The sequence below is a fragment of the Leopardus geoffroyi genome, chromosome C1 (assembly GCF_018350155.1).
Source record: "Leopardus geoffroyi isolate Oge1 chromosome C1, O.geoffroyi_Oge1_pat1.0, whole genome shotgun sequence".
NCBI classification, from domain to species: Eukaryota; Metazoa; Chordata; class Mammalia; order Carnivora; family Felidae; genus Leopardus; species Leopardus geoffroyi.
In genome coordinates, this window is record NC_059328.1 from 41278506 (window position 1) to 41305881 (window position 27376).

The following is a 27376-nucleotide window of genomic DNA, read 5'->3' on the forward strand; positions in this document are numbered from 1 at the left end:
TATGCTCAACATTGAGAGTACAAGAGCAAACACATAGTGCCTGCTCTCAAGGAGGTTGATGGTGTCAAAGAAAAGGATTCTACTTTACTGTGGGAGGTGGCTAAGACAAAAGAATGGTCAGGATACCAAAGGAAAACATGAAAAAGGAGCTTTTTAATTTTTTTTTAACGTTTACTCACCTTTGAGAGACAGAGAGAGACAGAGCATGAGCGGGGAAGGGGCAGAGAGAGGGAGACACAGAATCCGAAGCAGGCTCCAGGCTCTGAGCTGTCAGCACAGAGCCAGAGGCGGGGCTTGAACTCACAAACTGCGAGACCATGACCTGAGCCGAAGTTTGACACTCAACTGACTGAGCCACCCAGGTGCCCCAGGAGCTTTTTATTTTTTAATGTTTATTTATTTGGCGGGGGGGGGTGGGGCAGAGAGAGAGGGAGACAGAGGATCCGAAGTGGGCTCTCTGCTGACAGAGTCAGATGTTTAACCGAATGAGCCACCGAGGTGCACCTGAAATAAGAGCTTTTATACCATATTCAGAAAAGTGAGCTGAATCCAGCTGGGGATAAGAAGTCACTCAGAGATCTGAGTTGTATTTTGTACATCAGTTGGAGGTGCAAAGGAAGGGAGGAGAGACTCAAAGCACAGAATCAATTAGGAGGTTACAATAGTAATCCAGAGAAGAGATTAAGGGTTAGGAAAACTAAGACAGAAGCAATAGTACAGCCAGGACAGATTTCAACAATACTGAAAATTATTTTCTCATCTGTTATATAAGCTAAGCATTAGGGATAGAACAGTGAACAAGCAAACAGTCTTTATGCTTAAAAGTACATAGGCTAGGGCGCCTGGGTGGCTCAGGTGTTAAGCATCTGACTTTGGCTCAAGTCATGATCTCACTGTTCATGAGTTCAAGTCCCACATCGAGTGAGCTGAAGCCCTGGTTCAGGTGAGCTTGTGCCCCGCTTCTCTCTCTTTGCCCCTCACTCACTTGCGCCCTCTCTCTCTCTCTCAAAAAAGAGTACATAGGCTATTGAGAGATCCAAATAAAATAGACAATTATAATAAAGTATGGTAAATGCTATGACTACTATAAATATTAAAACTATGTAAGATTTGGTAAGTATGAGGGTTGGAAGGTAAACAAGTCAGAGAAGGCCCCCTCTTCCAGAAGAAGTGATGCCTAAGATGGGATCTGAAAGATCAGGAGGAGGTGACCAGGCAAAGGAGACAGAAAGGTAGGAGTGATTTCAAGAAACATTTCAAAGATAGAAGAAAAAAGAGGAAGAAAAATCTCAGATTTCTAGCCTGAGTGACTAGATAAATGGTGATGTCACTGAGAAAGGCAAATAAACGAGACAAGGATAGTGGTCAGGGGAAGATTAGGAAGTCATGTCCTACTGGACATTCTCTAGTAGGCAAATGAAAATACAGGTCTTGGGCTCAGGTGGGAGATACAGGTATTTGAAAAGATTATGGTATTAAAACTATTTCTTTTTACGTTAATGGTCTTTTTATTGGAAAAAAAAAGACTAACATTTACAACTTGGAACAGACACGAAGTTTAATTACTTGAACAGCTGTTGATGGTTGTGCTGAAGTCTGCAGTTACAGCCTACTCTGCTGACTCCAAGTCATGGTTCAGAAGGTTTTAAAAACAATTTAAAGATGCTCCCTCAGTAAAGGTTTCTTTTTAAAAATTTGTGTGAACGGTGACACCTCTAGTACAATGTGGATAACACTAAACCAATATGCATAGCATGCCATCAGGATGTGTATCATCGTCACCATGGGTCAGGGCACATGGAAGTACAAGAGGACCATCCTGCTAAGTGAAGCTACAACTAAACAGTTTATCCTTCACCCATTTTTCTGCACAGCATGCTGACATAAACCAATTTTAACTGTTAGTTTTGAATAAACCAGTTATGACAATTTATACTCACAAACTGAACTTGAATCCATCTGAATAGGTTTTAAATTTGTTTTTTCATTTTTCATTTTCAATACAAATGCCTGACTGTGCTCCATTTGTCAAGTCGTACACATGAAAAACTGGCCAGCCCAAACAGCATATTAATCATTAGCAGTGGAACTGCAAGGAGTCCACTAAGTGCTTCCTTATCATTAATGTAGTACAAGTATTTATATTATAAAACTACTGTGTAGCTTGATCTTTAGGGGACAGGACCACCAGGCAATACATGAAGATTCTGTGTGTGTGGACATGAGGTATTTTTGAAGGTTTTATTATATAGAAAACAGAAGGAGTAAATGAGCTTGTTTTTTTGTTTTTTGTTTTCCCAAGAGGTAAAGTAAAAGATTCTATTTCATTCTTCTGGGGAAGGGTGGGGAAAAGGAATTGAAGTAGGTCTTCATCTTGCGGTCATTATCTGTACGAATTCTTCATAGTTTACTTGTCCATCTCCAACAATATCTGCTTCTCTGATCATCTCATCCACTTCTTCATCCGTTAGTTTTTCTCCCAAGTTTGTAACAACATGACACAGTTCTGCCACATGGATATAACCATTGCTATCCTTGTCAAAGACTTGTAATGCCTCACCAGTTTCTTCTTCACTGTCTGTATCTTTCATTTTTCTAGCCATCATAGTAAAAAATGGTGCCATTACCGTCAGCCTCCACCTTTTTGATCATGTTCTGCAATGTGGCTTCTGTTGGGTTCTGGCCCAGTGACCTTCTGACAGTTTCAAGTTCCTTTGTTGTGATGGTGCCAATCACCATCTTTGTCAAACAGGGAGAAAGCTTCCTTGGACTCAGCAATCTGTTCTTCAGTCCGTTGATCAGCCATGATATAAACGAAGGGAGGAAGAACACAGGGAGCAAGGGTGGCAGCACCAGCACAGGGGCTGGAAGGGTTGGTGGGGACGCCTCTGCTTCTGCTTCTGCTGCTGCTGCTTAGGCTCAGTGCACAGTCAGCACTATGTCGCTGCCTCCATAGACTCCAAGTAATGGCACTGTGCCTGCGAGGCTCCAAGCACCACTGCCCTGACATTACAACTATTGCTTTTCCTTCTTGAAGTTAAAAATATCATGCTAATTTAATCTGATTGACACAATTAAATACCTATATAGAAAATGTTGAAGGAATTATATTAAAAAAAATTTTTTAATGACAAAAGACATCCTGCCTCAAGCTCTCAATGTCTTACATTTTCAACTAGAAACAACTTTGTGAACCAGACATGGAAATGTCTCATTTTCTGACTAATAACAAAGAACATTCTTTACCCAACTAACTCTTTGGGTTATATACAGCTTTTCTTATCTACTTTGATTTTCAATGCTCAAAACAAAATACTATTCTAAGGAACATAGAGTCTTTTCATTATCCTTTTCTGTATTTTCCAAATGTTTACAAGTATGCATTATAACTATCATTGAGAGGGGAAAAATAAATTTGTAAAGCATCATATTCATTATATACTCATTACAATTCCATATTATGTATTGTTTATTTGCAGGTTTGGGCCCTGCACTAAAATTAAATATCTTCATCTAAAAACCAACAAATAAGGGGCGCCTGGGTGGTTCGGTCGGTTAAGCATCCGACTTCAGCTCAGGTCATGATCTCACGGTCCGTGAGTTCGAGCCCTGCATCAGGCTCTGTGCTGACAGCTCAGAGCCTGGAGCCTGTTTCCGATTCTATGTCTCCCTCTCTCTCTGCCCCTCCCCTGTTCATGCTCTGTCTCTCTCTGTCTCAAAAATAAATAAACGTTAAAAAAAAATTAAAAGTAAAAAAAAAAAAACAAAAAACCAACAAATAAGAATGGGCTAATCTTTTGTCAAATAACAATTTAGTAAAAGCCATAAACAAAATTTGTTTAAATTCTTTTTTCCTGTTTTATAGTTATACTCATCACATCCTGATATATTAATAAACAATTTAAAGGCTGAAGAGCAGTACTATGGCACAGAAAAAAATGTTACAATAACAAAAACCAAGATTTATAATGCACTATCTTGAAGAGTGGTGATATAGTGACCTAATACAACCATTTACAAAAGTGAGTTTTAGCAACCATAATTTTAGTATGGGTTGATGAGTCTCATTATGACATTACTGGAGTTGACAGATGATGGAAGTTTGCCTACACTGCAGATCTTACCTCAAATAAAAGCCTAGGAAAAATATGTTCACAAATGCCAAATCATGTATTAAGTGTTTTACACATTTATACAATGTGACTACAACCTAAAACCTAACAAGTTTCACAGATTCCCAATTCAAGAACGATTAAATAAAGTAGCATTTACCAAGATACACATTAGAAACAGAAAAGTGTGTATGTATATGTTTATACAGTCAACTTGAATTTTACTTTACATACCTCTGTAGGTCAACTATTTCATTGTTAAGGGTATCTAGCTCCTTAATAGCAGAGAAATCTGCAACAGGACTTGATCCTATGATGTTCTAAAAACAAAAAGTTCACAATTATAATGTTATTATTATGAAATTATATATGGTGAAGCATTAAAAATTTTTTAAAGCACTACATGGATGCAGACTACTCCATATTTTACAGTACTACTAATACTTTTAATTTATTTACGAAAATCATATCTAGTGCAATTTTATACACACACACACAGTTATATACTGAGACATTTTCCCTTAAATTCTCTAAAAGCTGTTGCTCTACAATAGGTGCCAACACTTCAGATCCCAAAGTCTTTGTCACTTGATCCTAGTGCCTGTTTAAAACATTGAAGTAAAGCAGGTATCAGATTTATAAACTACTTCCTCCACTGAAGAATACATTTCTTGGGGAGATATAGGGTGGCTTTATTTGTACTTGTGTCATCTGGCACAAAGTAAGTAAACAAATTTTGGTGAATCTCAGAACCATAATGGTAGTTGATTATATTCAATTCAACATTTACTTTTGTTAAACAATTTTAGTGCTTACCCTATTTAAAGTAAAACCAATTGCTCAGCATGTTCCATAGTAAATATTAATATCACCATATATGAAACTATCTTCATATATGACATCCTTTACATATGGTTTTCTTTCAGTAATGAAAGTGTCAAACTTGGTCTCTGAAAGGCACCTGTATTTAGAAAATCTAGCTGGGTTTATTCTGGGATCTGCCATCCTACTAGCTGCATGATTTTCCTGTAAAATAGGGAAATAATCTCTTCCCTGCCCACTTTAAAAATTAAACGAAATAAATATTGTATGTAAAGTCACTCCAAAACTTTATGACATTTTATAAATGTAAGGTATTATTATAATTAATTTCCTCCAACAGAATATGCTCTTAAGATGGATGACCTCCCAATGAGTTGTTTCCACCCTGGCTCAATCCTCCTTTGTGAACCATTTCTGATGCCTTTTATAGCCACTTGAAGTCAGGGCAAGAAGGTAACTGCTTCTTCAGACACCTGACCTATCCACAGTGCTACAATCAGACTGACAAATAACAAAATAATCACCATTAAAAACTGTTAAAATTGAGGCCTGAACATGTAAAACTAAAGTATACTAAGGACCTTATTAGCAAAACATAAAACTTAGTATTATGAACTTAATGTATGTCACCAACTTGGACAACAGAAAAAGAAACCTAAAAGTTCATAATATCCCATCTCCTCACATTCATATGACGATTTACAATTTACCAAGCACTTTCAAATCCATTAATCAATTTTCAAAACTAACCTGAAAACTGGGTTGAAGCAGTTATTATTATTACTAACTCAATTTTAGAGCTAGGGAACCAGATTAAATGACTTGCTTAAAGTTGAACCCAGCTAAAAAGGACCCATTGATTAGGAGACCTCTGGTTAAATTCAAGTCTATTTCACACACTGCCCCTTGGCACTTGCATATCAAGATCATTTAAGGTAAATGAAACCATTACCCTAAAAGCCAACGTGATAAACAGGTATGTCAATAAAATGTGGCAAATAATTCCTTCCATTTTTTCAGCACACTGCATTATTAGTCCTCAGATGTTTTGTTTTGTCTATCACTACCAAAATTCAATACCAAAATTCATCTATTAGGATTCAATTAATGCTAGTCTCAATCTCATATTAACCATAGTAAGTAAATGCACCTCTTACTGTTTTACTGTGTTTCACTAATATACAGACCCTTATCATCCCAAATTAAATCAGAAATTTTAAAGTGGATTTCTGAACATGACAAGTATTCACTAGGATTTTAAATCTGTCTAAATTTGACTTATGAGCTAGGTTACCTGGCCAGACAGTTTGACAGTTGAGTAAAATGAAAAATTAGCACATGATCTCACTTTTACCACCAAAAGCAACTTACATCACCTAAATGCTACTGAGAAATCTGCTATGAAAGGTGCAAGTATACCAAGAAACTCATGACTTCCACACCTCTTCTGTCACTCTAACTCAAAAAATGTGATTCACAGCTGACAGTCTTTCACTATCAAAAATATCATCAAATAAGAAGGAGACAAATAAATTTAACCTCAAACAAGTTAGAAGGGGATACCAAGATGACTCTAGAAGGAAGATTAGTGTACTGTAGTTGGTATAGCTTGTGTCACTCCTCAATTATTAACAAAGAAATTAAACTCCCATTCTAAAGTAATAAAATGGCATGCAACAAGGAACATGGAAAAACTTTAGCTAATAGCATCTGAAGTATAAGAAGGGCACATGGAGAAAAATGTAGCATGTTCCCTTCTTTCAAAATATTTTCTCTCACCCTATTTTGTGCATTACACAAAAATTCCACTTTGGTGATTTTAAGTGGATTAAAGAGCCTAAGGAAGGCAAGCTAAAATGCATACAAGGACCAAGTGACAGACATGTGACAAAATCATGCTGTTTAAGTATTTTCTCTGCATCAACTTTGCCGCTTAAAAAGCCTCTAATTTCAAAATTGTAAACCAAAAACTGTAATGCTAAAAAAGGCATAAAGTAAAGCTCTAACCTTGAGAGAGTAGAGTTAAGAAACTGACAGTACAAGAAAGGCGAAAAGCAGAGTGCTGCAGAATGGAAAAAATAGTCCAAACTAGAAAAAACACAGAAAGCAATATTCAAAAAAAGATTAGTCAAAGCTGCAAAAAAAAATGCAGTTCTAAAAAATTTAGATTATAAAGAGAAAAGAGATTATTCAAGAGACAAAACAAATGCAAATTTTTAATATATAAGGTTAAAAATTGTGATTAATAGATAATAGTGATAAAATCCCATTTTAATGTGTAATACTGATATCTAACATAAATAGACAAAGTTATCTATGTTCTAGTGAATGGACTTCAGACAAATCTATTAAAAACTCTGCACAGCAGATGCAACCTGGAGTGTCTACTAATGTTATAGACTTAACTGAACAAACATAATTTCAGAGAGTTTTGTCATTATCTGTAATTTGTATTGCTGAGAGACTTAGTGGGTATAAGATAAAGGTGGCAAGGGGAAAAAAGTCTGCATAGGTGGAAAAAGGGAAGAAACAACTGAAATACAGGTATTGTAGAGAACACACACATAAATTTGTAACCTTTATCTTTCTGGGTGGCATCACTTTTAGCTTTCTCCACAACTTGGGAAATCCATGTCCTACATCACAAAAAATCTCAAAACCTTCACAAAATGTGCCCCCCCTCCCACCAAACTCACAAAATAGACAATCAAATGTTTATTTTATTAAAAAATAAGAACAAAACTCTTAGAAGTAACTTCTGTACCTGGTGGCTATAAATTTCCATTTAGTTGACTTTGGGGAAAAATCCAATTTTGACTTTTACTAGGTTAAAATGGGATTTTTTAAAACCTATGTGACAAAACTAATGCAAACTAAAATATTCTCCTGACATTTCCAAGACAGCTCTCCTTACACCACACATTTGACAACTCTTACTGTATCTAACTCTGAGGAATCACCACAGCAATAATTGCTTTATAGGTCACAAGAGATTTAAAGATACAAAGCATGTATTCTTAAAGGCAAACAGCCATTAGACAGTGTGAGTCCTTTTAAAGCTCTATTAAGGGAAAGACACTGTAAATATACTATGCTAGGAAGGATTTCTAGAGGAAAAGAGAAAAATCAAGGCACAGCAAGGCTAAATAAAACAATATAGTTTTGAAAATTCCCACCGCTGGCCAGAAACCTGGCTGAAATCTGCTGGTCACTGTTTAGATGTGAGATTTTGGCCATATCCTCAGGAAATGAAGATCATCTATGTGGCAAAAACCACACAGATTTCTTCTCAACATGATGTTTTTCTTGTTTATATATAAAATTGACACCAAGAAATAATAATCTTCCAGATTTTGTTTTCAAATTCCTATTTTCTGTAAGAGTGAATCATCAAATGAAACAAAATAATTCCTATAGATTTCATTTAAATTTTATACCTTATTCATAAAAATTAATTCACAAATCCAAGAGGGGTAAAAAAGACCACATTTTCCCACTTTTTACGTTGGAAAATATGGTTGCCATATATGTAATGAATGTTGGGGTAAATGAGCTGCAGCCCAAGGATGTCATACAAGGCATTTGAACATATTTATAGACACAAACTAAACCACAAACAGTATACTGCTCTGCTCCTAGCCAGATACATTTTCTCCACTATTTCCTACAAATCAAGTCTGTCATCTAACACAGCACTTGCTCCTTTCTGTTAATACATTCAGGTTTTCTTTTAAGTTGTCTTACCTTCTGTAAACTGGCCCTGTCTGACGGTGGAATCATCTCAGGAGTAAGAATGTGAGGAGGATCAATGCCCTTTATTAACTTTTGATTGATTAAGTGAAAAGCCAAGGCAAACTGATCCTTTGAAAGCTTCCCACAGTCCTTTGTGTCACATAATGTCCTGTACAAATAAACAAAATGAACAGAATATAAATGCTACAACTACCATTCTAAAAATCCGGGAAAAATGTAATAGGACTAGGTAGCTTCTTAAAAATGATCAGTTGAATTAAAAAAGAAAGTCATAACTTTTTGGTTATGGCTTGCCCAAAACTCACTCAAATGTTAGAAGAGAGAGATCAGCTAAAAGTTTTAAGAGAAAGAGAATGTTCACCCTGGTGCTGAGCAGAGGTCTCTTATATGAGTTTGCTTTGTGCTTTCTCACCAATTTCCAGAACCATTACAGGTTAAGAGTTGTAGTGGGCCAAAGAATCCCAACATTCTAAATATTAAAAGATGTTAAAAATGAAACCGAAGTCTCAACAAATTTGGTTCATTAGTGGCAGTAGAATGATTCTAAACCAAGCAAACATTTCCATGTTGGCTTGCCTCCTGCAACTCTTGGGAATAGGCGGATATAAGGATCACCAAGTCAAAGTAGAAACAACAGCTGCAAATGGAGTTCATATGTGAAGAGAAGGAAGCAATCTGGAAAGCTTTACAAAATCACTTAAAGAGAAACAGCAAATGTTTTATCCTATTTTTCTTTTTCTTTCTTCCTTTCCTTTTTCTTTTGTTAAGCTCAGCTTTCTGAAGTCCTGATCCATTTCATTCATTTAAAGGCAATGTGGCCTGATGAACAGACTGTGGGCTAAGGTGTCAAAGAAACCCTGAATTCCAGCTTCTCTACTTATTTCTTCTTGTGATCTTGGACAAATTTTTTTAACCTCTTCAAGCCTTAGTTTCTTCATCTATAAAGTAGAGAAAAGACATATCCTGCAAGGTTACAGTGAGAAGTAAGGCAAAATACATAAAAAGTCTGGGCATAATGCCAACAAACAAGCCCATGACAGCTGCCATTTATTAAGTACACTGCCTAGTCTAGGCACTTGAAAGTGGCAGCTATTATTAGTTATACATATTTAATCTTTCCTAGTCTTGAGTTCTTGTTCCTCTTAAGGCAGATCTACTGTCCTCCTTTGTTCTTTTCTAAGTTTCTCTATGCAGCTATGTGGTTCCACACCTGATATTTGCTGCCCCTTGAAAACCTCAAGATAACCTCTGGTATAGTCAGGTGGATTGGCAGCAGGCACACTATAAATGTTCATATGTATTGTCTCATTTAATGTGAAATTCACTAGCGACACTAAACTTCATGTTTTTAAGGACCAGGTGTGTAATTCCTATGTAAACGTATAAAAGTATACATATACCCTACAGAATTATGTGAGCACACATTGAAGACACTGTTTTTTATATTGCTTACATTTCAGATTTTTGGATTCTCCCTTAAAAATTTAAGTTTAGGGGTGCCTGGGTGGCTCAGTCAGTTAAGTTTCTGACTTCGGCTCAGGTCATGATCTCCCAGTTCATGGGTTCAAGCACCGCATCGGGCTCCGTACTGACAGCTCAGAGCCTGGAGCCTGCTTCAGATTCTGTGTCTCCCTCTCTCTCTGTCCCTCCCCCACTCACGCTCTGTATCTCTCTCAAAAATAAATAATAAACATTAAAAAAAAATTTAAGTTTAGTTGATATAAACAGATGCTGCATTTTAACATTTTAATAATCATTAACTGATACTGTCAATCTTATAACAGGTAATCCATTCTCAAACTTTTGTCCATTATCCAAAAGAAATCTCCAGATTTAAATTTTCTCCATAAAGAATTTTGAAACAAAACTGTCCGATTTATAAATGCCTAAAAATAAGAATGCACAAAACTAGAGTTATACAAAACCATATTTTTTAAATCAATTTAAATAAAATCTTACCAAATATGGGCTAGTAAAGTAGAAGGTAAACCTGTCTTCAGGAAAATTTCACGGACTTCCAATCCAGACACAAATCCATCCATATCTTTATCAGTTTTCAAGAAGATCTCATCATATTTAGCCTTTTCTGCAGGGGTTACAACCCACTACAGGAAAACAAAACAAAACAAAACATGTATGCACACACACACACACATATACACACACACACACACACATATATGTAAAATTTTTGTCAGAATGAGAAAAAAATTGAGGTGTCATTCTTTCAACCCATGACAGTATCTGTAAAAATTCTGAGCAACTCTACCCCACTAACTATAACAACAGTGTACCATTTCCATCACACCCTAATCAAAATGCTGTGGTGAAAAGAAAATTACAGAAGGAAAGTATAGGTCAGCTGGGGCTACATTTACAGATGCCCTTTTTACTTTTTCCTTAAAAGTAATTTACTTAAAAAGTAATTTACTTAAAAGTAATGAGTAAATTCAAGCATAGTTAACTCTTGACTTATGAATAACCACATTAATATGGGTAACTGGGAAAGTCTATATAAACAAAATATTCAGTTAATTCTCAATCTTCATTTTTTATAATTTCATTCAGCATTCTTAAATGTAGCTGAACTGGCTGATCTGCATATTCTGTCATTATTTTCCTTTACTCAGCCTGACAAGCAGCAGGCTGGAGGAAAAAAAGGCCTTAGACAACACAAAATTGGATAATCTGATCCCAAAGAATCAAGAGTTAACTGGGGATTAAAAAAACAAAACATCTATTAACTATACCCAGGCAAGCATGCCAGATTAGCATGGAGTATCTTCTGTCTCCAACTTTAATTCCAGGTAGATCAAGGCAAAGCCAATAAAACATCCATATACCTAAGTAAGGCCAAATGCAGGAGAAGATTTATCTGTCTTCTCCAGGACATCACATTATGCAGGTTTAACCAGAGGGTGCTCTAAATCTTTGATCCCTTTGATTGCTCCTTCTATCTTCATCAAGCAATCAACTGTTAAATGCCATGCACTTAAAAAAAAAGTCCTTTAACACTGATAGATCTATACCTGTCTTAATGGTGCTTTGGTAGGTAAAATGCCTACAGGTGGTAAGGAGTGGTAAGGTTCCTTGGCTGATGCTGAAGAGGGGATCAACCGCACAGAGCCTGATATACTGACCGTTTTTCTCTTAGAAGGTGGCACCAAGGCAGGAGGCAAGGACATTGGCACAGGTTCTTTCTCCAATGCACAGTATACCAAAAACATGGCCTTCAAGAGAGATGAACCAGGGTCATATATATTAAAATCATTTAACAACATACACCCACTAAATAGATTACTGTTTAACAACAAAGCATCTTCAAGCTGTCACACATTCTTTTTTTTAGAAATTAGAGTGGGAAAAAAAGAAGGAGGAAAAGAGAGAGAGATGAAAGGAAGAAAGGAGAAAAGGAAATAAATCAAAGTTAAGCAACTGTTAGAAAGATATCCAGAGCAGCAAAAACTCAGACACATACCCTTCAACTGAAGTTCTTGCAATGTTAAAAGCATACAATCAGGGGAAAAGGCATTTGTAAAGAAAGAGCTAATCTCCTAAAATGAGTCCCTAGAAATTAACAAAAGCAAAAAAAAAAAAAAAAAAAAAAAAAAATCCAATAGGAAAATGGGCAGAAGAGTATAAACAGATATTTTACAGAAAAGTATTATGAATGGCCTACCCTTTAACATACAAAAATATGCTCCCTTTCACTCAAAAGAAAACTTCAAGTTAAAACGATATTAAAATACCATTTTCCACTTAATGGCAAAAATCCCAAGTTTCATAATGTACTTTGTTAACTAGACTGTGCAAATAGGCCCCCTCAGACATTGCTCATGGGAGCTCAAACTGTACCAAGCCTATGAAGGGCAAATTGGCAACAACTACCAAATTTATTTACTTCTCCTTTGGCTCAGCAATCCCCCATCTGGGAATCTACCTTCAGACTTACCTGCCTACATAAAAAACACTATGCGAAAAAGATTATTAAGAGCAGAATTATATAAATCAGCACCCAAGTCCTCAACACAAAAGACTGGTTTAAAAAAACTATGGTACATCTATACAATAAAATACTATGAAACAAAAACAGAAACAAAACCAACAAACAAAAAACCATGGGAAACATTCTCTATCCTAACTGGGATACCTTCACAAATATGTAAAACTATCAAAACTCATCAAATTATATACTTAAATTGAATGCAATTCACTATATGTGGTCCTCAATAAAGCTGACCCAGAAAAAAAAAAAAGAATTATATAGACTTCTCTATGTGAAAAGATATCCAAGTACAGTGTTAATGTATAAAACAGTGTATACAGTGTGTTATCTTTTGTGGTAAGGAGGTGGTAATTATTAATATGTACTTGCATTTACATTTCAAAATTCTACTGGTATGAACAAGAAACTAAGAAAAGTGGTTGGTTATAGAGTAGGTATAAATGGAGAACTGAGGCCAAGGATGGAACTGACATTTTTTCCCACGGAGTATCTTATACTGCACTGATTTCTGAACCATGAGAATATATTAGCTATTAAAATTATTTTTAATTACTAAATACATAAAGATTTACATAAAGCATTCTACATATAGAATGCCCCAGGATACTCCCTTCATTTTAAAGAATTCAAGACACCTTCAAGACTTTCAAAAGATAAAGTTTCCGTGACAATCTTCAAGCATATGAAATTACTCAAAGCAACTTGGAACCTCCAAAAAAATTCCAACAGCAACTGGAAGGAAGCTTAACTACTTAATTATTTTGTTTCCACTGAAAATGACATTTTTCCCCGAAAAGAAGTTTGCTTCCAATTCTAAGTTTTATGAGCCTTTCAAATTAGTATTGATTGAACACCTAATACAATAACACTCATCCAAGATTTATGATTACTAATATTTTACATATGAGGAAACTGAAGCTCAGAAATGCTAACTTGCCTGATATTTTTTAAGAAGTCATAGTATAGGGTTCAAAGCAAGGTCTGGCTACAAAGCTCTTATTTTCCCCAGATTTGATCAGCTGCATTAGGAGAACCCATGTAATTTTACAATACCATGCTGTCCTCTACAGGGGCTAAAACTAACCTTTCACCCTTTGGGACCCAAATTGTAGAAGGTATCAGAATTACCTGGACAACTTTATAAAGCACAGATCTCTGGGCTCCATTCCCAGAATTCTACAATCATTAAGTCTGGGTTGGGCCAAATATTTTACATTTCTAAGAAGTTTCCAAAGATGCTGATGCTCTTTGTCCTGGGACCACATTTAACCATTTGACCCAAACCAAGAACTCTCCTCTCCCCATTCATTAGTCAACTTGAAGAATTCAATTTAGTTTTAGAAAAACACAAACTTTAATTCTTCAAAAGCTTGAAATTCCAGAGTGAAAACAATCTGGCTAGCACATACTTTCAACCAAATTCACGAAATGTGTAATATTATTAAATTGGCACTGAGCTAAAAGAAGTGACTAACATGCATATTAAAGGTCAGCATTCCTCTTGCTGCAGATGGGAGTCATTTCCTGGAAAAAGTAGACACTAGAAGCAAAAAAGCTATGTCAGCTATCTGCTGCCAACAGACAACACATTTTTTGAAAGTTAAAAAAAAGTATCATTAATTTGATGTTGCCTTGAAAATAGTTTCCCTCACAAAACTGAAGCCAAAAATTTGTCTACCAAATAAAACAGAAAAAGTGAACAGTATACTGCTGGGTTGCAATTTTTTTTTATTATATTGTACTTTATCCTAATCAAAGACTGCCATTGAAACAAATACAGCAACTAAATCAAATGATGCACCATATTCACAAAAAGAAAGGAAGAAAGGAATGAAGGAAGGACCTGGCAAAAACAAGCCTAAGCTTTCTCAGTGATAACAGGGAAAGAGGGGATTTAGTTTTACTGTTGCAGTCAATTACCAGTAGCTGCTCACTTTCTTTGCCTTTTTTTTTCCCTCTGTGCCTTTAGGGAATATTTCTCAAATTTCAGTGGCCATCAGGATTCCTGGGAGGGTTTCTTCGACCCTACCCCAGAGATTATGACTCAGTTGGTCTGGGGTAAGGCCTGAGAATCTACAATTCTAATAAGTTCTCTGGTAATGTTGATATTGCTGATGGGAGACCATACATTGAAAACCACTATTTTAGGAGTATCTTAAGAGTTTTATTTGATCATTTGTCTCCTCAATCACTTGAACTGCCAAGTTTTAATTTCTTAAAATAGCATTCTGGGATGAAAATAACAGCCATTTATCATGTGTTACAAATAATACAAGTTTTCTTCATCACTGTAATCCAACAAAATATTTACTGAGAATTTCTAGCCACCAGGCACTGTGCTAAGCACTAGAAATACAAAAATAAAAAGATTTTTCACATTTACCACCCAATAGAAGCAGCAAACATGTAACAAGTTAATTTCAGTCCAATGTGAACGTGTTAAGACAAACAAGAAAAAAATAATAATAAACCCCAAAGTGCCAAAAACTCTTCACGTAATGAGGACCCAACAAATGCTACTGACAAAAATTTAGACCACTTACTTGACAGAAAAATGTAAAGCCTTGTAAGAATGTAAAAATCAATATGAAGGATCCGGAAGGAAGATGGCGGCATAGGAGGACGCTGGGCTCACCGTGTCCTGCTGACCACTTAGATTCCACCCACATCTGCCTAAATAACCCAGAAAACCGCCAGAAGACTAGCAGAATGGACTCTCCGGACCCAAGCATAGACAAGAGGCCCATGGAAGAGGGTAGGAAGGGCACAGAGGCGGTTCATGCCACACAGACTGGCAGGAGAGAGCCAGAGAGGCGGAGGGGCAGCCGGCCCACCCGGCAAGGCAGAGCGCCCGAGTGTGGCATGCAAAAGCGGAAGGGCCAGACGGAGTGTGTTGTGACAGCCAGTGGGACTTAACACCTGGAATGTTATAAGTCAACAGCTCTGCTCCGAAAGCAGGAGGGCTAGAGAACAACGGGAGGGAAAGTTGTTGAGCCCCGAAGGACAGAGCTCAGCTTGGCGGGGAACAAAGGCGCTGGCCAGCACCATCTCCCTCGCCCATCCCCCAGATGAAATCCCAAAGGGAACCAGTTCCATTCACAAACTTGCTTGCACCGCGCAAACACCCAACGCTGTGCTTCTGTGGATCCATCGCTCCAATGGGTCTGGGTCTGCCTCCCTCACAATGCCGCAGGGCCCCTCCCGAAGCAGACCACCGAAGGCAAAGCAATCTGAGTCTGCCCCTCCCGCCCCTGTGCACCTTGCGGATCCACCCCGGCTACTACGCCAGATCCCATTGAAGCAGCACCACAAGCCTGGCAGTGTGCAAGTAGCCCAGAGAGGGGCCACACCACTGCACAGTGAGTCCTGCCCCTGGGAGAGGGAAAGATAAGGTACACACCAGTCTGACTGTGGCCCCAGTGGTGGGCTGGGGGCAAACATCAGGTCTGACTGCGGCCCTGCGCACCAACGCAAGTTACTCCAGACAGCACAGAGGAAGAGCCCTACAGTTCCGCGCCACTCCAGGGACTATCCAAAATGACAAAACGGAAGAATTCTCCTCAAAAGAAACTCCAGGTGGGGCACCTGGGTGGCTCAGTCGGTTAAGCGGCTGACTTCAGCTCAGGTCATGATCTCGTGGTCCGTGAGTTCGAGCCCCGCGTCGGGCTCTGTGCTGACAGCTCAGAGCCTGGAGCCTGTTTCAGATTCTGTGTCTCCCTCTCTCTGACCCACCCCCGTTCATGCTCTGTCTCTCTCTGTCTCAAAAATAAATAAAAGTTAAAAAAATAAAAAAAATTAAAAAAAAAAAGAAACTCCAGGAAATAGCGACAGCTAACGAACTGATCAAAAACAATTTAAGCAATGTAATAGGAAATGAATTTAAAATAATAGTCATAAAATTAATCGCTGCGCTTGAAAAAAGTACAGAGGACAGCAGAGAATCTATTACTACAGAGATCAAGGAGGAGTCAGAGGAGCTAAAAAATGTTATAAATATGCTGCAAAATAAAATGGAGGCAACCACAGCTCGATTGAAGAGGCAGAGGAGAGAATAGGTGAATTAGAAGATAAAATTATGGAAAAAGAGGAAGCTGAGAAAAAGAGAGATAAAAAAATCCAGGAGTATGAGGGGAGAATTAGAGAACTAAGTGACGCAATCAAACACAATAATATACGCATAATTCGGATTCCAGAGGAGGAAGAGAGAGGGAAAGGTGCTGAAGGTGTACTTGAAGAAATCATAGCTGAGAACTGCCATGATCTGGGAAAGGAAAAAGGCATTGAAATCCAAGAGGCACAGAGAACTCCCTTCAAACATAACTTGAATCGATCTTCTGCATGACATATCATAGTGAAACTGGCAAAATACAAGGATAAAGAGAAAATTCTGAAAGCAGCAAGGGATACACATGCTCTAACATATAAAGGAAGACCGATAAGATTAGTGATGGATCTATCTACTGAAACTTGGCAGGCCAGAAAGGAATGGCAGGAAATCTTCAATGTGATGAACAGAAAAAATATGCAGCCGAGAATCCTTTATCCACCAAATCTGTCATTTAGAATAGAAGGAGAGATAAAGGTCTTCCCAAACAAACAAAAACTGAAGGAATTCGTCACCACTAAAACAGTCCTACAAGAGATCCTAAGGGGGAGCCTGTGAGACAAAGTACCAGAGACATCACTACAAGCATGAAACCTACAGACATCACAATGACTGTAAACTCCTATCTTTCTATGATAACACTGAATGTAAATGGACTAAATGCTCCAACCAAAAGACATAGGGTATCAGAATGGATAAAAAAACAAGACCCATCTATTTTCTACCTATAAGAGACTCATTTTAGACCTGAGGACACCTTCAGATTGAAAGTGAGGGGATGGAGAACTTTCTATCATGCTACTGGAAGTCAAAAGAGAACTGGAGTAGCCATACTTATATCAGACAAACTAGACTTCAAATTAAAGACTGTAACAAGAGATGAAGAAGGGCATTATATAATCATTACAGGGTCTATCCATCAGGAAGAGCTAACAATTATAAATGTCTATGCACCGAATATGGTAGCCCCCAAATATATAAAACAATTACTCACAAACATAAGCAACCTTATTGATAAGAATGTGGTAATTGCAAGGGACTTTAATACTCCACTTACCGCAATGGATAGATCATGTAGGCACAGGATCAATAAAGAAACAAGGGCCCTGAATGATACATTGGATCAGATGGACTTGACAGATATTTAGAACTCTGCATCCCAAAGCAACAGAATATACTTTCTTCTCGAGTGCACATGGAACATTCTCCAAGATAGATCACATACTGGGTCACAAAACAGCCCTTCATAACTATAAAAGAACTGAGATCACACTTTCAGACCACAATGCTATGAAGCTTGAAATCAACCACAGGAAAAAGTCTGAAAAACCTCCAAAAGCATGGAGGTTAAAGAACACCCTACTAAAGAATGAAAGGGTCAACCAGGCAATTAGAGAAGAAATTAAGAAATATATGGAAACAAAGGAAAATGAAAATACAACAATCCAAACACTCTGGGATGCAACGAAGGCAGTCCTGAGAGGAAAATACATTGCAATCCAGGCCTATCTCAAGAACCAAGAAAAATCCCAAATACAAAATCTAGCAGCACACCCAAAGGAAATAGAAGCAGAACAGCAAAGACACCCCAAACCCAGCAGAAGAAGAGAAATAATAAAGATCAGAGCAGAAATAAACAATATAGAATCTAAAAAAACTATAGAGCAGATCAATGAAACCAAGAGTTCGTTTTTTGAAAAAATAAACAAAATTGATAAACCTCTAGCCAGGCTTCTCAAAAAGAAAAGGGAGATGACCCAAATAGATAAAATCATGAATGAAAATGGAATTATTACAACCAATCCCTCAGAAATACAAGCAATTATCAGGGAATACTATGAAAAATTAATGCCAACAAACTGGACAACCTGGAAGAAATGGACAAATTCCTAAACACCCACACACTTCCAAAACTCAACAGGAAGAAATAGAAAACTTGAACAGACCCATAACCAGCAAAGAAATTGAATCAGTTATCAAAAATCTCCCAACAAATAAGAGTCCAGGACCAGATGGCTTCCCAGGGGAATTCTACCAGACATTTAAAGCAGAGATAACACCTATCCTTCTCAAGCTATTCCAAAAAATAGAAAGGGAAGGAAAACTTCCAGACTCATTCTATGAAGCCAGCATTACTGTGATTCCTAAACCAGAGACCCAGTAAAAAAAAAGGGAACTACAGGCCAACATCCCTGATGAATATGAACGCAAAAATTCTCAATAAGATACTAGCAAATCGAATTCAACAGCATATGAAAAGAATTATTCATCATGATCAAGTGGGATTCATTCCTGGGATGCAGGGCTAGTTCAACATTGGCAAATCAATCAACGTGATACATCACATTAATAAAAGAAAAGGTAAGAACCATATGATCCTGTCAATCGATGCAGAAAAAGCATTTGACAAAATTCAGCATCCTTTCTTAATAAAAACCCTCGAGAAAGTCGGGATAGGAGGAACATACTTAAACATCATAAAAGCCATTTATGAAAAGCCCACAGCTAACATCATCCTCAATGGGGAAAAACTGAGAGCTTTCCCCCTGAGGTCAGGAACACGACAGGGATGTCAATTCTCACCGCTGTTGTTTAACATAATGTTGGAAGTGCTAGCATCAGCAATCAGACAACAAAAGGAAATCAAAGGCATCAAAATTGGCAAAGATGAAGTCAAGCTTTCACTTTTGCAGATGACATGATATTATACATGGAAAATCTGATAGACTCCACGAAAAGTCGGCTAGAACTGATACATGAATTCAGCAAAGTCGCAGGATACAAAATCAATGTACAGAAATCAGTTGCATTCTTATACACTAACAATGAAGCAACAGAAAGACAAATAAAGAAACTGATCCCATTCACAATTGCACCAAGAAGCATAAAATACCTGGGAATAAACCTGACCAAAGATGTAAAAGATCTGTATGCTGAAAACTATAGAAAGCTTATGAAGGAAACTGAAGAAGATATAAAGAAATGGAAAAACATTCCGTGCTCATGGATTGGAAGAATAAATATTGTTAAAATGTCAATACTACCCAAAGCTATCTACACATTCAATGCAATCCCAACCAAAATTGTACCAGCATTCTTCTCGAAGCTAGAACAAGCAATCCTAAAATTTGTATGGAACCACAAAAGGCCCTGAATGGCCAAAGAAATTTTGAAGAAGACCAAAGCAGGAGGCATCACAATCCCAGACTTTAGCCTCTACTACAAAGCTATAATCATCAAGACAGCATGGTATGGGCACAAAAACAGACACATAGACCAACGGAATAGAACAGAAACCCCAGAACTAGACCCACAAACGTATGGCCAACTCATCTTTGACAAAGCAGGAAAGAATATCCAATGGAAAAAAGACAGTCTCTTTAACAAATGGTGCTGGGAGAACTGGACAGCAACATGCAGAAGGATGAAACTAGACCACTTTCTCACACCATTCACAAAAACAAACTCAAAATGGATAAAGGACCTGAATGTGAGACAGGAAACCATCAAAACCCTAGAGGAGAAAGCAGGAAAAGACCTCTCTGACCTCAGCCACAGCAATTTCTTACTTGACACATCCCCAAAGGCAAGGGAATTAAAAGCAAAAATGAACTATTGGGACCTCGTGAAGATAAAAAGCTTCTGCACAGCAAAGGAAACAACCAACAAAACTAAAAGGCAACCAACGGAATGGGAAAAGATATTTGCAAATGACATTATCAGACAAAGGGCTAGTATCCAAAATCTATAAAGAGCTCACCAAACTCCACACCCGAAAAACAAATAATCCAGTGAAGAAATGGGCAGAAAACATGAATAGACACTTCTCTAAAGAAGACATCCAGATGGCCAACAGGCACATGAAAAGATGCTCAACGTCGCTCCTTATCAGGGAAATACAAATCAAAACCACACTCAGATATCACCTCACGTCAGTCAGAGTGGCTAAAATGAACAAATGAGGAGACTATAGATGCTGGAGAGGATGTGGAGAAACGGGAACCCTCTTGTACTGTTGGTGGGAATGCAAGTTGGTGCAGCCACTCTGGAAAACAGTGTGGAGGTTCCTCAAAAAATTAAAAATAGACTTACCCTATGACCCAGCAATTGCACTGCTTGGAATTTACCCAAGGGATACAGGAGTGCTGATGCACAGTGGCACTTGTACCCCAATGTTTATAGCAGCACTCTCAACAATAGCCAAATTATGGAAAGAGCCTAAATGTCCATCAACTGACGAATGGATAAAGAAATTGTGGTTTATGTACACAATGGAATACTACGTGGCAATGAGAAAGAACGAAACATGGCCTTTTGTAGCAACGTGGATGGAACTGGAGAGTGTTATGTTAAGTGAAATAAGTCATACAGAGAAAGACAGATACCATATGTTTTCACTCTTATGTGGATCCTGAGAAACTTAACAAAAGACCATGGGGGAGGGGAAGAGGAAAGAAAAAAAAAAAGAGGTTAAAGAGGGAGAGAGCCAAAGCATACGAGACTCTTAAAAACTGAGAACAAACTGAGGGTTGATGGGGGGTGGGAGGGAGGGGAGGGTGGGTGATGGGTATTGAGGAGGGCACCTTTTGGGATGAGCACTGGGTGTTGTATGGAAACCAATTTGACAATAAATTTCATATTAAAAATAATAATAATAATAATTTTTTAAAAATCAACATGAAGATACCAAGTCAGAATACAAAATAAAAAGCATGAGTCTGCCTCTCCAAAATAGAGTAGGAAAAGGGGAAAAGAGTTAACTTTACAGTGAAGAAACCTGGGAAACACCAACTTTACCAAGTGATGAAGGTTAACATCACCTGTAATGGCATGTGGACACCAAGTACCCCCTGATAAATGTTATGAGAAAGGCATTTTACATCTGCGGTGTTCTTTCCAAAAACCCATACCCTAGAATGGTAGACATTCTACAGGATATCTAGCTAGAGCTTTTTTTTTTTTTTTTTTAATGCTTACTTATTTTCAGAGAGACTGAGAAAGAGCATGGCAGAGGAGGGGTAAACAGAGTTGGGGGAGGGGAGGAAAATCCCAAGCAGGCTCCACACTGCCAGCACAGAGCCCAGTGTGGTGGGGCTGGATCCCATGGACCATGAGATCATGACCTGGGCTGAAATCAAGAGAAGGACACTTAACCAAGTGAGCCACCCAGACACCCCATAGCCAAAGTCATAGAAAAACAAGGCAAGACAGAGAAACTATCACATACTAAAGGAGACATCAGGGAAATGCACATCAAAACCACAATGACATATCACCTTACACCTGTCAAACCAGTCAAAACCAGGAAGACAAGAAATAACAAGTGTTGGTGAGGATGTGGAGAAAAAGGAATCCTTTTCACTACTGGTGGGAATATAAATTAGTATAACCACTGTGGAAAACAGTATGGAGGTTCCTCAAAAAATTAAAAATAGAAATACCATTTGATCCAGTAATTTCACTACTGGGTATTTACTCAGAGGAAACAAAATCTCTAATTCAAAAAGATGTATACACCCCCCAAGTTTATTGCAGTATTATCTACAATGGCAAAGATATGAAAGGAACTCAAGTGTCCATCGATAGATGAATAAAGAGATGTGGTGTACACACACACACACACACACACACACACTGGAATATTGATTACTCAGCCATAAAAAACAGTGAGATATTCCCATCTGCAACAATATGAATGGACCTAGAGAATATAATGCTAAGTGAAATAAGTCAGACAGAGAAAGACAAATACCATATGATCTCACTCATTTCTGGAATCTAAGAAACAAATGAACAAACAAAACAAAGACAAACAAACAAGAAAACAGATTCTTAAATACAGAAAACTAGTGGTTGCCAGAAGGGTGGTGGGGGTGGAGAATGAGATAGAATCCCATTATAAATAGATAAAGGAGATTAAGAAGTACAAACTTCCAGTTGTAAAATAAATTAAGTCATGGAGATGAAAAGTACAGCATAGGGAATATAGTCAATAAGATTGTAATAATGTTGTTTGGTAACAGATGGTAACTATACTCATTGTGGTGAGCACTGAGTAATGTACAGAATTGTTGAATCATTATATTGTACACCTGAAACTAATACAACCCTGTATGTTACTCATATTATTTCAATTTTTTTTTTAAAAAGTTACAGATTCTGAGAAGTAAAAAAAAAATAAAAAATGTATGGACTATGTTGCCCCATTCATAAAGTAAAAAGGTGGAAAAAGATTTATCAGGCAAAGTCTACCAAAAGAATGCAGTGAGACTATTAATATTGACAAAATTACAAGGAAAATCTTAGAACCAAAAGACCCAAATAACTGAGTAAAATCTAGAATTTTTAAAAATGTTCTAAAATCTTCTTGGGTTAGGAGGTGAAGAAGAAAGAAGAGAAAATATAAAGAATTTGTTTTACTAGAGTGAAGGTTACTTTATTTTCAACAACTAGAGAAATAAGTATTATAAGTACAGGGATAGGTGTTATTAACCATTAATGCCACAGACATTATAACAGAATTTCCAATTTAGTAAGAAGGGAAACTGAATGAATCACTACTTGATAACCAACAAGAACAGAAAAAAAAAAGAGAAAATAATTATGTAAAATAAATAAGATGGGGGAATAAAATCAGTATCTGCATCATTATCTTAAAAGACAAAAACTGTCAAATTAGGTAAAAAATTGAAACAAAGCACCATGCTGTTTTCAAGAGATACATTTTAAATATAAGAAATATCAGGTAATCCAGACAAAAAGAGAACAGAGGCTGTATAAATATCACATGAGCTGGAATTCAAAGTTAAAGGCACTAAGCATGATAAAGTTGGAAAGAATTTCTCAGGAATGCACATAGAAAGGAATCAAAGGTGCAAAATGGTTAAAATTAGTGAATCTAGGAGAAGGCAGATAGGTATTTATTATTTTTTTTAAGTAGTAACTTCCTATAAATGCATCATTCATTCTTAAATTAGTCTTTTTTTTTTTTTTAAGTTTATTTATTTTGCGAGTGCATGCATGAGTAGGGGAGGGGCAGAGAGAGGGAGAGAGAGAGAGAATCCCAAGCAGGCTCTGCACTGTCAGTGCAGAGCCCAATGCGGTCAAACTCACAAACCATAAGATCATGCCCTGAGCCAAAGTCAGATGATTAAATGACTGAGCTACCCAGGTGTCCGTGAAATTATTCTTTCAATAAAAGTTTACTTTAAGGGGCACCTGGGTGGCTCAGTCGGTTAAGCGGCCGACTTCGGCTCAGGTCATGATCTCACGGTCCGTGAGTTCCAGCCCCGCGTCGGGCTCTGTGCTGACAGCTCAGAGCCTGGAGCCTGTTTCAGATTCTGTGTCTCCCTCTCTCTGACCCTCCCCCGTTCATGGTCTGTCTCTCTCTGTCTCAAAAATAAATAAACGTTAAAAAAAAAAAAATTAAAAAAAAAAAGTTTACTTTAAGAAAAGAGTAGGTTGCCTAGTAAAAGCCTTCAAGGAATTTAAGATAAACTGTGTTTAATCACTTACCTTAGCACATACTACCATTTAATCAAATGAGAATAATACTATTCTCCATCTATCTTAACTATGCTTATACAAATGCTTCCTTAAAATTTTTAATATTTGTCTTTATAAGAGAAAAAATCCCTCTACACATCTTACTAATGCAAAGATTTTGTGTTGACATTCTTTACACAAAAACTATGAAAAGTTAATATATAGTTTAACAGTCTTTCAAAATACATCATCAGCCAAATTTCTTCAATATACCACCTTGTTTCCCCAAAATATAACACAAACACTGATTCAACCCTTAACATATAGCTGGGATAACTTCTGTCATCATTGCAAGGGAGTATTCCCTGCCACTTCCCAATTATCACCCAAATTAAAATAAAAAGGACTAGGAACCTATTACCATCAACTGAAGTCATTTTAAGTTTCCATTTCTGTATATTTTTTCAAATGTAAAAATAATTATTCTGCCTATTTTAATAGGTTCTTGAGATATAAATAGAATAAAATTTATTAAAGCACAAAAAAAAGTGATGCTGAAGAGAAAGTGAAACATAATAAAATTGATATAGTGAATTTGTGGAGGTCTAACATCTTCTGAGCAGAAATGTTGACATATCCAGGGAACATGTGTAAAAATGGGTCATGAACTTGGCAAACAAAGAAAACCTTAAGAAATTTTTTTAAGTAGAGATTTTAAAGAGCACATTCTCTAGGCATAATCAAATCAAGCTAGAAGTATATACAAAGGGAACTAAAAACCAAAAAAAATTAACTACTTTGAAATTAGGAAACATTTTCCTAAACATAATAAAAAAAAACCCTAAAAGTTATCTAAAAAGTAGTAAAAAGGAGAATACTTTTTATCAGTATCTATGGAAGCCAGTTAAACCTGTACTCAAGAGAAAATACATGATTTAAAATTTTTAATAGTAAAGATGATAAAAGAAACTACAAGGAAGAAGGAATTAAGATAAAAGCTAAAAAGAATGGCAAAGTCAAAACATAATAGAAATGATAAATAAATCTAAAAGATGGGGGGCGCCTGGGTGGCGCAGTCGGTTAAGCGTCCGACTTCAGCCAGGTCACGATCTCGCGGTCCGTGAGTTCGAGCCCCGCGTCGGGCTCTGGGCTGATGGTTCAGAGCCTGGAGCCTGTTTCCGATTCTGTGTTTCTCTCTCTCTCTGCCCCTCCCCCGTTCATGCTCTGTCTCTCTCTGTCCCAAAAATAAATAAACATTGAAAAAAAAAATAAAAAAAAAAATAAAAGATGGTTCTGTTTAAAAGATTGATAAACTAAATAAAATTCAATTAAACAAAAGATGGAGGGACCAAAAATATATAAGATTTGGAATGACAAAGTGGCACAAACCCCAGAAGAGATTAAAAGAATAACTTCACAATGAGTTTGAAAAGTCAAAGAAATAGACAATTTCTTAGTAAAATAAGGAGAGAAAATCTGAACAGACTAATTTCCAAATAATAGATTAAAGGGGGGTTAGAGATTTACTATTCATGAGCTCACAGCAGAGTTCGATCTAACCTTTAAGGAAGAAGTGAATACAACTTTATTTGGATTCAACTTCCAATTTCCAAGGATAACATGTCTTCAGATAAGATGTCAAAACTTTCTCTGCCTTTATAAATGAAGTGAAACTACAGTGTTATCCATGTTTTCCTTTAATAAAATAAATGTGAAAATCTGGGGGTATATTTGAAGTAAAATTATTCCATAGCAGAGAGGTACCAAGATACCTTGTTAAGATGGGATACAAAAGATTAATACCACTCAGCATCTTTACAGTACATTATCCAAGGCAGATAATCCTATGTACCTTAAAGTCAAATAAAATGAAGATGATAAGAACATACATTTTCTATTATCCATCTGTTTCAAAATATTTATTAACTACCTATAAACTGTAAGTAAAAATACTCATACTAACAATTTTAGGGAAATAACAGGGAAATTTTCACTTGAGAAAACCATTAAGATTTTAAGAACATTAGGTTACTTACAACTGCAAACTCATCTCTGTCAAGCATTCCATCATGGTCAATGTCACTCAACTCCCAAACCTTAAAAAGAATTGACAAAGATTAATGCTCTTTCATGTGCTACCTGTAAACACCAAACACATAATTATAGGGAAAAGTTTTATCTGAACATTAAAATATCTATATTTTGGAGATTTCACTTATGTTGATCATTTTATTATATCACTATTGTATGCTATATTAACAAATTGATTGTAACAAGAATAATTTTTTTAATGTTCATTTATTTTGAGAGAGAGAGAGCACATGTGCACGGGGAAGGGGCAGAGAGAGCGGGAGAGACAGAATCCCAAGCAGGCTCCACACTGTCAGTGCAGAACCCAATGCAGGGCTCCCTGCCAGGAACCATGAGGACATGACCTGAGCCAACATCAAGAGTCAGATGTTTAACTGACTGAGCCACCCAAGTGCCCAAAGTAATAATTCTTAATACAAGTATTTTTTAAATAAAAATTCCTTAAAAAACTTTAAAGAAAACATGTTAGGGGTGCCTGGATGGCTCAGTTGGTTAAGTGTCTGACTCTTGGTTTCGGTTCAGGTCATGATCTCACAGTTTCGTGAGTTTAAGCCCTGGGTTGGGCTCTATGCTGGTAGCGCAGAGGCTGCTTGGGATCTTCTCTCTCCCTCTCTCTGCCCCTCCCCCACTCACACTGTGTCTCTCTCAAAACAAATAAATAAACTAACAAAAAAAAAAAGAAAGAAAATAGTTTGTTCTTCTCAAGAAAACAATTATGGACAAAAGCACTTTAAACAGCTACAGTGCTTTTTCACAAACATCATCTCAGTTAATTCACGCAACAACTCTTTCAACTCTATCAACCCTTTTTTAGACATGAAATGATATGACTTAGCTAGGATCACATAACTATTATTAAGTTACACAATCAGTTTTCAACATAAAGATTCCCAACTAAGACCATTATTGTTTTCCATACACTACAGAACCTCTGATCAACTAAAATAAATACCCAGTGAATATTATTAATTACTAACCAGCTAATGTCCAGGGCTTACAAAA

The 27376-nt window shown here is 36.9% G+C and overlaps 1 protein-coding gene and 1 pseudogene across 4 annotated transcripts in view; both read right to left on the bottom strand.

The window, feature by feature from the left end:
• The window catches only part of EPS15 (epidermal growth factor receptor pathway substrate 15), a 148452-nt gene that overhangs the window by 73755 nt on the left and 47321 nt on the right, over positions 1-27376 (bottom strand). For 2 of the 4 annotated variants that reach the window (XM_045477343.1, XM_045477346.1), the window contains exons 8-12: positions 26320-26379; positions 11828-11917; positions 10647-10792; positions 8679-8835; positions 4347-4432 (exon numbers count right to left, since the gene is read on the bottom strand). In XM_045477343.1, the coding sequence (XP_045333299.1) occupies positions 4347-4432; positions 8679-8835; positions 10647-10792; positions 11828-11917; positions 26320-26379 (539 nt within the window). Of the gene's footprint in view, positions 1-4346; positions 4433-8678; positions 8836-10646; positions 10793-11716; positions 11918-26319; positions 26380-27376 lie in introns of all 4 variants that reach the window. The other 2 variants (XM_045477342.1, XM_045477345.1) reach the window with 1 other exon arrangement.
• Positions 1533-3589, bottom strand: LOC123597878 (annotated as a pseudogene).